Genomic DNA, 11,513 nt, shown 5'->3' on the forward strand with positions numbered 1-11,513 from the left:
ATACCATTTTACACTCGCTAACGTAGATGCATGACAACGTTATTTACACACGCGTATAGTTGAATTTTCTTTGTGAACTGGCAACCTTAGTCAGAAACGTATAGGAACGAAAGGTTGGTGTACACGGCGCGTATATAAATCGTACGACTAAACCACATGCTTGAACGCGATCTGAAACGCGCTGCTTTGGCCATTTGTGCAATTTTCTGCGCAGAAAAAAATATACACTTTAGTGGTTAAGAAAGCGGGGATATTCACACGAATACCTGTGGGCCAATGAGGCGAAGCACCGCCCACACAAGACGTCCAATCGAATTCCCGGGCAGCATAAAAGTAAAACGGGGCGGAGCCACTGAAAAGCCAGCAGTGACACTGCAAAAACGAGCAGCGTCACACAAACTCTCACAAGAGAAAATGGAAAACAGCGATATGTGAGCAAAAACGCATGTTCTTAAAAAAAAAAAAAAATCCAACCTCTTATTTTACATTTCATCGTCGTATTTGTATTTGACATTAGGAAGTTTTGTTGTTCGGCACAAGTCTGAATCCATGAGCCACATTTTCAGAATTATCGTTCGTGTCTCTTTTTTTTTTTTTTTTTAAACACTATATTTCACCCACATCTCACATCTGTTCAGGTTAGTAGACGCTTCAGTTACGCAACTGCAGACTCCGCGCTCCAGGCAGTACAGGAAGTAGGAGGCGACCTGTGGAATGAACATGTCCCTCTCTGCAGTTAAGTTGTTGTATTGCTCTTGAGATACTTGGTGGGACAGCTGTTGTGCAGGCAGAATGGACGTGGCGGCATATTTATCGCGCATCGGGTGTTCAGGGCCCCTGGTGCCGAGTCTGGAGACGCTGCTGTGCGTGCACCGGAGTCACGTGTCCACGGTGCCCTTCGAAAACCTCACCCTTCACAGCGGAGGAAAGGTGAAGCTGGACCTTCCGTGGCTCTATGAGAAGATTGTGGTGCAGCGCCGAGGTGGGTTCTGTTATGAGACCAATGGACTCTTCTCCTGGCTCCTTTCCCAGTTGGGGTTTAGTGTAACTGTCCTGGCTGGTCAGGTCATGAACCGTTCACCCATTTGTACGGGCCACCCTTCGACCATTTCATCATAATGGTGACCCTAGAGGGTCAAAGGTGGCTTTGTGACGTGGCTTCGGGCTTGCTTTGAGCTCCCTTTATCACTTGACACTGACGGTCTTCAGAAAACAGAATCATGGAGTATTCCGTTGTAAGACAACAAGGGGAGTTTTTCTTCCTTGAGACCAAGGCAGAAGAGCAAGGAGAAAAGCGGGCGGGGTCTGGAGACTGGCTGGAGCTCTACAAGTTCACCTTTACGCCACGGAAGTTTGACGATTCAGAGACATGTGCGAGTACCACCAGACCTCCCCCAATTCCCTCTTCTACTGTAAGTCTCTCTGCTCCTTCTGTTGCCCCATGGCAGGATCACCTACATTGGCTACAAACTAGTCTCCACCAGCTACCACCCACCGAGGCTGGACAGCGACATCATGAAGAATGAAACTGAACTGTCCGAGGAAGGAAATTCCACGTGTGCTGAACGAGAAGTTTGGAATAGTTCTTCCTGCTCCACTGCTTCCTAAGGATGATGACATTTTGCCTCCTTCTGTGACCTACTAGTACAACACACACATGCACAGGATTCTTCCAGCTCACCTGTATGATGGGTAAAATGTGACTTGGCTCTTTTGAAATAATAATAACTTCACAAAAAATGCTGTTGCAAACATACAACTTAAGAATAAAAAAGTACCATTAACTGTCCTAACGTAATGCATGATTTGCCTGTTGTTACTTCTTTTGATATTTAATATATTTACTGTTTGGTACAAGGAGAGGGAGAAATGGAGCTGTGGCACCTTGCTACTAGATGTATTGCAACGAGCAACCTTGTGGTCACAAGTTCAGCCCCAGATATGGTAATTCAGGAGCAGAGCTGATGCAATTATGGGGCAGTGGTGGCCTAGCAGTTAAGGAATCGGCCTCGTAATCAGAAGGTTGCCGGTTCGAATCCCGATCCACCAAGGTGCCACTGAGGTGCCACTGAGCAAAGCACCGTCCCCACACACTGCTCCCCGGGCGCCTGTCATGGCTGCCCACTGCTCACTAAAGGTGATGGTTAAAAGCAGAGGACACATTTCGTTGTGTGCACCGTGTGCAATCACTTCACTTACTTTCATCAGGATACTATTTAAGCACTTTCATTTGAACAGTGAATACTTTTAGCAAAGATTCTATGTAAAGATGGCGCTCTAAACTCTCTCACAAGAAATGAACAAAACACTAGAATAATTAAAAGATAGTTTCGGAGTTCTAGACAGTCTGATGAGTAAATTGAACAATGTCAAAGAAGTATCTAAAAAGATGGAAAGACAACTTGAAGAGTCAACTAGGATTGTAGCATCACAGGAAATGTCCATAAAGCAGTTGACTTAAGAAAAGAAGTCTTTGGAAGAAGAGGTAAAGAAAACTCATCTTTTTATTAAAGAACTACAAACTGAGTGTTCGCAAACTCATATGATTCTCAGATCAACTGAGGAAGAATTAATGAAAATGAAATGCGAAAAGAGTTCTCAAGAACAAGAAGCAATGTGTTGCAAAATGTTGGCGCCAATGGCTACTTTTCTGATACTAGCACTGAGTTTTGGAGTCCTCTCAACGTTCAAGTAGCATTGACCAACAACGTCCTCAGTATTACACCATTGATGCATTCTTGAATTATGTTTGATCCCCCCCCCCAACACCAATCAGAGTAAAGAATAACACTTTAACATTTGTTTCATGAATTCTTACATTGAGCTGTGGACTTTTTCCGCATCTCTTGCAACCACTTGCAGGAAGAGTCTCAAAATGAGGGCAGTGCACCCGCCACGGTACTGGCTGTGCCCTGTCTGTGCATTGCGGAACTGGCCACACTTTTTACAAGTATTGCCCAGTACTCTTCGCCTATATGCTCTGCTTGGAGGCTTCTACCTTCCTTTGTGGCAGCAGACTGACCAGCGCAAGGCGCGGTCGCCTGCGCTACTGGCACGGGAACTCGAACAACTACAATGCCGACTTTTCCTGCTGGGGTGGGGATCCGTGGTGCCAGAACTGTGCCTGGTTCTGCGGGTTGTGGCAAACTCCACTTTGCCTTGCTTGTGCCTTTGGCATGATGAAACCTGTGCCCAGACTACAGACCATCTGCCTCTGATCCACTGTGCTCTCTGGCAGCGGGCATTGACCTTCTGTTCCAGTTGGAATGGGTGCCCCCTGAATAGGCTCTTCTGACTTGGTAAAGGCTAAAGGCAATGTAGCACCCTGAGGTGGAACACAGAGCATCTGCCACATCTTCACATTTTTGTTGTGCCATTGGACGAGGGTGGTCTGATTCACTTCCACCAGCTGAATCTTCGTTCGGTGAGTCACCAGTGAGTTGCCAAACAAAAGCTGCTTAATTCTGTGATGGTCCCTCAGAATTAAGAACCACCGTGAAACATTTGTTAGCATTGGAAAAGGGCAAAGGATGATCAATATAGGGGGGTTACTGGTGCACACACCGTTTGGGTGAGTGTTAGTTTGTGTGATGGGCCGGCAAGTGCGTGCTGTGGAGATTAGGATAGTACAGCTGTTATCAGTGTATTAAAGTAATAAGTAATAGTGGCTGAGAAATGCTCTGCTTCTCTTTATTTCGCATCCACACCCTTCTCTACAATACCTCAGGTGACAATGTTCATTGATCAAACTTGTCACTATTGTAGTTGTCGATTTTTGTTAACAATGTCGACTAATTGTTGCACCCCAAATCTACAAGCATGTATTTTCTAAAATGAACACACTGATACTTACCATGGCTTTATTAATATTTTCTGAGGAAGATTTTGAGGGCAAAGCCGATGCACCAGATGCACTGGGTAGAGCCTGAGTGGATGTGTTGGGAGCCAGAGAGTATTTGCTGGGAGACTTGGCAGATTTTCTGGGAGCCTGGGTGGATGTGCTAAATGCCTGGGTGGATGTGGTGAGGGATTGGGTGGATGTGCTAAAGGCCTGGGTGGATGTGGTGAGGGATTGGTTGGATGTGTTGGGAGCGTGGGAGTCAAGACCATATATAATGCCAGAGGAACCAAGAGCTGGAGAGGCTGGAGGCTCATTGACCTCAAGCACAGTTGGATCATCTGTGATTTCAGAGAAGCTTTCATCTTCGACCACGTGGTCCTCCACATCATGCTCTTCTATTAATTGGGCCATGTCCTCTGAATCAGGGTGCAGGTCTGGCAGAGTCTGACCAGTCTGCCAGAACAGGTACTGAACCCCTATGAGTTCTCCTGAGACAACAGGGTATTGTATCATTTATACAAGTTTTTTATAAAAACGTCCTCCAAGAATTTGTGATGTCAGGATAACAGCAATTAAAATAATTGGTGAATTCTGTGTAAATGTCAATCATGGTAGTCCACATTACAAACACACTTCCCTTTTTACTTCACGCAGTAAATGAGCAATCGGCATAAACACAAACTTCCTGTCTATAGTATTATTGTTATTGATTATTCATAATTCTCATTTTGTAAATTTGTTTTATTAAAATTTTTGATTTGCAAAGAAAAATAAGTTAGTTAATTTACCACATACCAGTGTAAAGTGAGGGTGGAGAGAACTCTGGTGCCATCTTCCTGTTGTAAAGCTTCTCAAAGTGTTGGTTGATACAGCAAATTCAAATTCAAATTCAAATTTTATTTGTCACATACATAGTCATACACGGTATGATGTGCAGTGAAATGCTTTCTGCAACTGCTACAGACCACAGTATTGCAAATGTTGCAAGTAAACAGTGAACCAATATGCAAATATTGCAAACATAACCAAATATTACACTTTTACGTCTTTAACATAAAATATGTGTAACTGGTAGGGTGAAGGTGTGCAAATGAGTTACAGTTTTTTACAATGTTTAAGAAAGAAGAAAGAGCCATAAAAGAAAGAGCAGTAAGGGCAAAGTGATTATGTGCAAAGTGGTTTTGTGCAAAGCAGAGGAGGTCACTGCGGTAGCTGCGTAAAACAGATGGTCCTGTAGACAAGACAGTACCAGCATGGTCCTGGTTCCATCTGTGTAGTCCTTCCAACAGGTATATCTGAAAATTCAGATGGTTTGCACTCGTCCCTAGATGCACATAATTACCTGTTACATTTTGAAATGTTCTTGAAGAATGAATATGGGCATGAAAACATATAGCAGAAACCGACCTGGAATGAAGCGGTTCAGGGTACAGATGAAAAAGATTCTAAGGGTGTTGAACCTCTGGCACATCTGTACACAGGTAGCGGAACTCCTTCCCTTGGTGAGCTCCCTGTTTTGATATAAAGAGCAACACCTGGTGGGTCCTGGATGCACTTGATGTGTTTCCGCTGAACACACCAGATGCGCTCCATCCTCTCCCTATCAAACAGGGGTACTCCAAAGGAATCACTGCCACTGCTCCCCATGAATATTCGCAGCAGCTCCTCCAGCAGATGAGTGGTGGTCTCCTCACCACGTGTCCTCCTTCGGCAATGGAGAATCAGCTCCTCTCTAGAAAGATGTTCACTGATGTCGCCATCACTGAAACAGGACAGGGCCTCATACTGCAGTTGCAGTCTTTTTGCTTCGCGCAACAGAGCAAAATCCACTGCATCCCACTCAAATATGCATGCTGACAGGCATGACATGAAGACTGGGTTCAACTGATGTGTCTGTGTTGTGCATCCAACAGCATGTCGGCGCATGAAGTGCCAGATATCCAGCCTTAAAAGAAGTTCTGGCCACCCACTGAATCTGGCCTTTGGCTTTGCCACTCCTTCCTCAGTGCAGCAGTCACGTTTTCAGTGTGGCACAGTGCCGTGTATTGTGTGGTTTGAACGGACCTACACAGTTCCGGCACTGCAGTACTTTAGTTTTAAATGTAGCGACACATTTTGACAGAGTGAGTGTGGTATATAATTCTACCCAGTGATCGACGTGCGGCTGGATATATGTTTCACACTGGCTGTGTTTTTCTGGTTTGAAGCACGCTAATGAACTGCTAATCTGACCGTTTCTGTATGTGCAATATGCACATATTTAAAGCAGTGTTAAATGGCTGATTGCTTTATTTTTGCGCGACACCTACAGTCTGTCATAATGGACAAAGTGCATGCAGCGAACGTCACAAGGGAAGACTTGAAAGAGAACGTACAATTTTAGCATTTAAAGCAAAACTTCGAATGGTCCAAACAAGTTTGATACACGGTATCGTTGATGTAACGCCACGTTCTCTTGACGCTGTATAAACTACACTACCCATGGAGCACTGCGTGACCGACATTCGACAAATCAGGTGAAAGCCTGTCGGCCCGTCCCCAACGTCGCTAAAAGTTGTGCGACACACTGTTATTTGTCCTTTTGTCCATCTCTTCATGCCCCTATAGAAATATAATGATCTATCCAAACCATCATTACAAAAATCTACATGAAAACACACTCAGGATTGTTTGTGCCAAGTTATTTAAAGATGATTTACGGATAAACGAGGTTTGATTTTCTTAATTGCATCTATAGATTATAATATTGTGACAAACGTACATTTGATACAAACATCCCAGAAAATGAAGGAAGTGAAGGCAACTAAAAAGCAACCTTTGCTTCTAGTCTCAGTAGGGGACAGAAAAAAATGATAAATACTGTTTTTACAGTAATTAAAAGTGTCTCTACTTTACTAAAGTATTACCACTTAGGATGACTTTTTACTTTAATTCCTGCTGATCATTACAAGCAAAGGCACCACCCCATTACTGGGAACAACACAAATTACACCGTTGTTTACAGACACGCCCCAGAAAACCATGCATAATAGTGATCTTGATCTTTGAACACATTTACTGATAAGTGTGTGTGTGTTCAAGATTCGAGACTGGTTTAGTGTCCCCCCCCCCCCCCCCCCCCCCCCCATAGTGCAATCATAAAAGAAAATTATATATGTATATACACACTAAACTAAACTATACTAACTAAAACTAGAACTTAAATACCGTACAGGTTTCTCTATAGCAGAAAAGTAAAAAGTTTCTGTGCAATGAACAGGGACATAACTGGACAACATCTTGTAGTGTGTGTGTCTAAACCAATCTATAGATCATAATCATCATCATTAGTTTTAATCCTAATTGTGTGCATGCGCAGACATAGCACAAACACACACAAATATATATCAATGTCTTGTCCGTTACCCAGGAAAAACTCGAAAAAATCATCATATCAGCCTTTTCATGTGCCGTTTTTCGTACGAACGCCATATTTGTGTACAATGATATTTACATTGATAGGCGATATTGCTGTAACTATGTGGTTTTATCGACTCTAACCCAACATACTACTAATTCTGGCCGGAACTCGCTGCGTGCTTATAGACCAGCATTTCAGGCCTGATGCACGTGGCGCCGTGGCTTAGTTGGTTAAAGCGCCTGTCTAGTAAACAGGAGATCCTGGGTTCGAATCCCAGCGGTGCCTTTTAGTCTTTTTTTTTTTTTTTTTCTTGTTTCACTTCTAACGTGGTCCGGAGAGGAGACAAATTCGCCGACGAATTGTTTTAGTTCAGTGAACCGATGCAATACAGTTCATACAGTTATATCAACGTCATCACGTAAAAAATGGTTTTCTGTTAAAGGGGGCGCGTCGGACTTTTGATCCACCCAGCGGCCGTGGTGTCCCCGAACTGCTCATGTGACGCTCACGAAGGAAGCGCTCGTTATATATAAAGGTACGGTGCTGGGTTTTTTTTTCTTATGTTTTTTTCCACTTGGTGGTATACAGTCCTACGTACGCGTAATGGTCGAGGTTGACACGGTCGACGTGGGTTTACGGTTCACATTCGCTCGGCCTGAACGCTGCCAATCAGGCCGTTCCTGTTTGGGGAATATGCACAGATTTAGGGCAACATTACATGGCTCAATTTCAAAGCAAAAATGGTCTGCGCGACACAAACATTTGCAGTCCTACGCGGACAATTTTGTGCATTTTTAAGCAAAACTTCGAATCTTCCAAAGCAGTCTGATAGAAGGTTGTCGTGGTTGCCAGATATGACGACTGATTATCGCCATGAGGAATTTTTGCGCATATTCCATTTGTTTGTTTTGTAAAGATTGTTCAGCCAGTCATGATTACGGTCTAGTATTGTAACATTCTGAATGTCAGCGGGGGAAAGCGAGACCCGTTTGTACTGTTCAGATGTTGAATGAACTGCAGATCTCTCATCTGGGTTCCACTCACCAGCTCTGTAAATGAATACACTGTGAAAGGACACACAAACACCCAGACACAACGAGTGCTTCCGTTTGTTGCCAAATGTCTTTACTTTGTTGATCCATTTAATTTTTTTTAACTTATGAAGATTTCTCCTTTATTGCATTAACCAATGGGCTTCATTCCTATGTGTGCTGGTCAGTTTACATGCAGGATGTAAAACTGAAAAATAAGTAAGAGAAACGATCTTATACTCCCCTTTGTAGTGTGTCTGCCAAACACTGAACTAAATATTGAATGAGGTGTTCCTTGTTCATACCTCCGCAGGTATGATATCATATTGTATTGTTTTTTTCGAAAATAATAGAATAACAAGCGTTGAGGTTTGAAGTAAAAAAAAAAAAAAAAAAAAAAAAAACTTTATGTGAAATGAAACCGTTTTCTACCAATTCACCAGCAGATGGCGCGAACGCGACGTTTCATAAAGCGACTGCGACAGTCTGCACCAGCCATCATGATAGAAAAAGAAAACCAGATGTTAAAGCACCAGTGGATGGGTCTCTGCATTCACTGTTGTATTCATAACTAATGAGAGATGTTAAATATTTCAAAATGGAGAGCTATTGAACAGAACAGTGCAGGGGTTGGCTCGGCGGAAGGGGTGACAATCCCTCATCATTGTTGGGGGGGACATTAGACAGTAACATTTTCAGGAGTAATTCCTGAGGGGGACATTAAAAAAAGCTTATTTTTTCATGTGCGGCTGACACTTTCTTAAATGTCTCATATATTTCTCTCTTAACCCATCGTTAATATAAACACATCACGCTGCTTAAGATAACTATGTTGTCTATGTGAAACATGTGCTTGTTGAACAAGTGTAGTGATCAGGTTTAATGCATTAAAAACTATACGCATGCGCTGCACCTCGCAGCGCACTCTGGGTGCGAGCAGCAGCAGCCCTTCCCATCAGAGAAACTGATCGTTGGACTGAACCACTGAGGATTAGGCGGGGGGGGGGGGGTAAATCTTTCACTTGTTAACAGTGTGTTTTTAAGTAGCACAACCGTCCCCACACACTGCTCCCCGGGCGCCTGCCATGGCTGCCCACTGCTCACTCAAGGTGATGGTTAAAAGCAGAGGACACATTTCGTTGTGTGCAGTGTATTACAATGACAATCACTTCACTTTCACTTTCAAAATTTGAATATTTAAATAGGGTGGTAGTAGCCTAGTGGGTAACACACTCGCCTATGAACCAGAAGACCCAGGTTCAAATCCCGCTTACTACCATTGTGTCCCTGAGCAAGACACTTAACCCTAAATTGCTCCAGGGGGACTGTCCCTGTCACTACTGATTGTAAGTCGCTCTGGATAAGGGCGTCTGATAAATGCCATAAATGTAAATGTAAATATGGAATACTTACACCATTGGGTCATGGATTGCCTGAGGAATTTCTTTCGTCTCATTTTTGGTGAGAGATTTTATGAGTCCAAATCAAATGTTAAAATCAACGTTGTCAGGTCAGATTCGTGTCCATTGCTTATTTAGTTTTAATTTGGCTGTAAAATATGTCTCGCTGAGTTCATGATACAAAATCTTCTCTCTTTAAGATGGCCAATGAAGCTAAACCTTGCCCGTGCGATATTGGAGACAGGATGGAGTATGGAGGACTCGGGCAGGAAGTGCAAATTCAACATGTGAAGGCTTACGTTGTTAAGCCAACTGCAGCATCTGAAAAGGCGGTGATCGTGATTCAGGACATATTCGGATGGGGACTGCCTAACACGAGATACATGGCTGACATGCTTTCTGCAAATGGATACACGTAATTGCGAAACTTGTCTTTGTCTGAATCGAGATAACAAAGTACCGCCGCTCTCATCCTAACACGTCGCTCCTCTTATCAGTGCCGTTGTTCCAGATTTCTTTCTTGGCAAAGAACCCTGGAGTCCATCTCATGACTGGTCCAAATTTCAGGAGTGGCTGGAGGACAAAAAGCCAACAAACATCAACAAGTAAAAAAGTTCAGACTCCCGAATCAGTACAGTTGTTACGGCGGAAATCTGCCTAATTCCGCGCATTTTGCCCCAGGGAGGTAGATGTGGTGCTGAAGTTCTTGAGGGAGCAGTGTGGAGCCTCTCGCATCGCAACGGTTGGCTTCTGCTGGGGTGGGGTTGCCACGCACCATCTGGCTTTGCAGTACCCTGATATCAAAGCTGGAGTCTCAGTTTATGGTAAAATATATATATATAAATAAATATTTTTTTACATACATAGGGGCCTAAAAAGTATCACATGTCGTTCGTAATACAATTTCAGGGATCATCCGTGACCGGGAAGACCGGCACGAGTTGAAGAGCCCCACTCTCTTCATTTTTGCTGAGAAGGATGAAGTTATCCCGCTGGATCAGGTAGGCCTTGAAGCTTTGTATTCGTATGGTTCACTGTCATTTAAGTGTTGCCATGTGTAACCAATCAAATTTTTATTTATTTATTTTTTTAAATTAGGATTAAAACTTTAATGATGTTTGGTGAATGGTGGCTAAAATGACAGTGCAGGGTAGCTGTAAAACGGTCCGGAATCAAACTTGCCGGACATTATTTTGCTACAATTGTGTGAAATATTCTGGCTTACACAACATTGACATTTTTGCAACCAATTTCCTCAATTATGGGTACAGTGCATGAAAAAAAAAAAAAAAAAAAATTTAAATGAAAACTAGTCACCCCTTGTTCTATATCATGCACAGAATGTGCTTGTCCCATGTGCTTGTCTAGGTAACAGTGCTGGAAAAAAACCTGCACGACAAGTGCAGCGCTGATTTCCAAGTGAAGATTTTCCCCGGACAGACCCACGGATTTGTCCACCGCAAGCGGGACGATATAAACCCAGCTGACAAACCGCTCATCGAGGAGGCCAGACTGGACATGCTCAACTGGTTAAGGCAGTACATGTAAAAACACATTCTGATGCGGAGTTATTATGAGTAAGAACTAACGTTGCACTAGAAACGCTTCTTAAAACTAGAACCGAAACAAAACATGTAATCTTTTAAAAATATAGTAAATATGCAACTGAATGTCTTGTGCCTTTGAATATGTGAACAAACCAGATCAAGGCCAAAATCTTCAAACAAAGACATTTATTGGTTACTTCAGTCCTGCTACAGCGTGGAAGAACACCGTATCAAATGATAAATAGCATCCCGAACGTCTGGACGTTTTCATGAAGCGCTTTTTAACACTGCTCA

General features: G+C 43.2%; 1 protein-coding gene, 1 non-coding gene and 1 pseudogene across 2 annotated transcripts; all 3 read left to right on the forward strand.

Annotated features, from left to right (window-relative positions):
• Positions 1 to 746: 746 nt before the first annotated feature.
• On the forward strand, positions 747 to 1,731 carry LOC114766412 (arylamine N-acetyltransferase, pineal gland isozyme NAT-10-like; annotated as a pseudogene).
• Positions 1,732 to 7,452: 5,721 nt separating this feature from the next.
• On the forward strand, positions 7,453 to 7,526 carry trnat-agu (transfer RNA threonine (anticodon AGU)). Its single transcript has one exon. It is a non-coding gene; the product is annotated as a tRNA-Thr (tRNA).
• A 33-nt stretch (positions 7,527 to 7,559) lies between these two features.
• On the forward strand, positions 7,560 to 11,342 carry LOC114766418 (carboxymethylenebutenolidase homolog). Its single transcript, XM_028957197.1, has 6 exons — positions 7,560 to 7,776; positions 9,873 to 10,087; positions 10,170 to 10,277; positions 10,354 to 10,496; positions 10,582 to 10,673; positions 11,041 to 11,342. Exons 2-6 carry the CDS (start codon positions 9,873 to 9,875, stop codon positions 11,218 to 11,220), a joined length of 738 nt encoding a protein of 245 aa, XP_028813030.1. The 5' UTR covers positions 7,560 to 7,776; the 3' UTR covers positions 11,221 to 11,342.
• The last annotated feature ends 171 nt before the right edge of the window (positions 11,343 to 11,513 follow it).

The sequence above is a fragment of the Denticeps clupeoides genome, chromosome 2 (genome assembly GCF_900700375.1).
Source record: "Denticeps clupeoides chromosome 2, fDenClu1.1, whole genome shotgun sequence".
Taxonomy (NCBI): domain Eukaryota; kingdom Metazoa; phylum Chordata; class Actinopteri; order Clupeiformes; family Denticipitidae; genus Denticeps; species Denticeps clupeoides.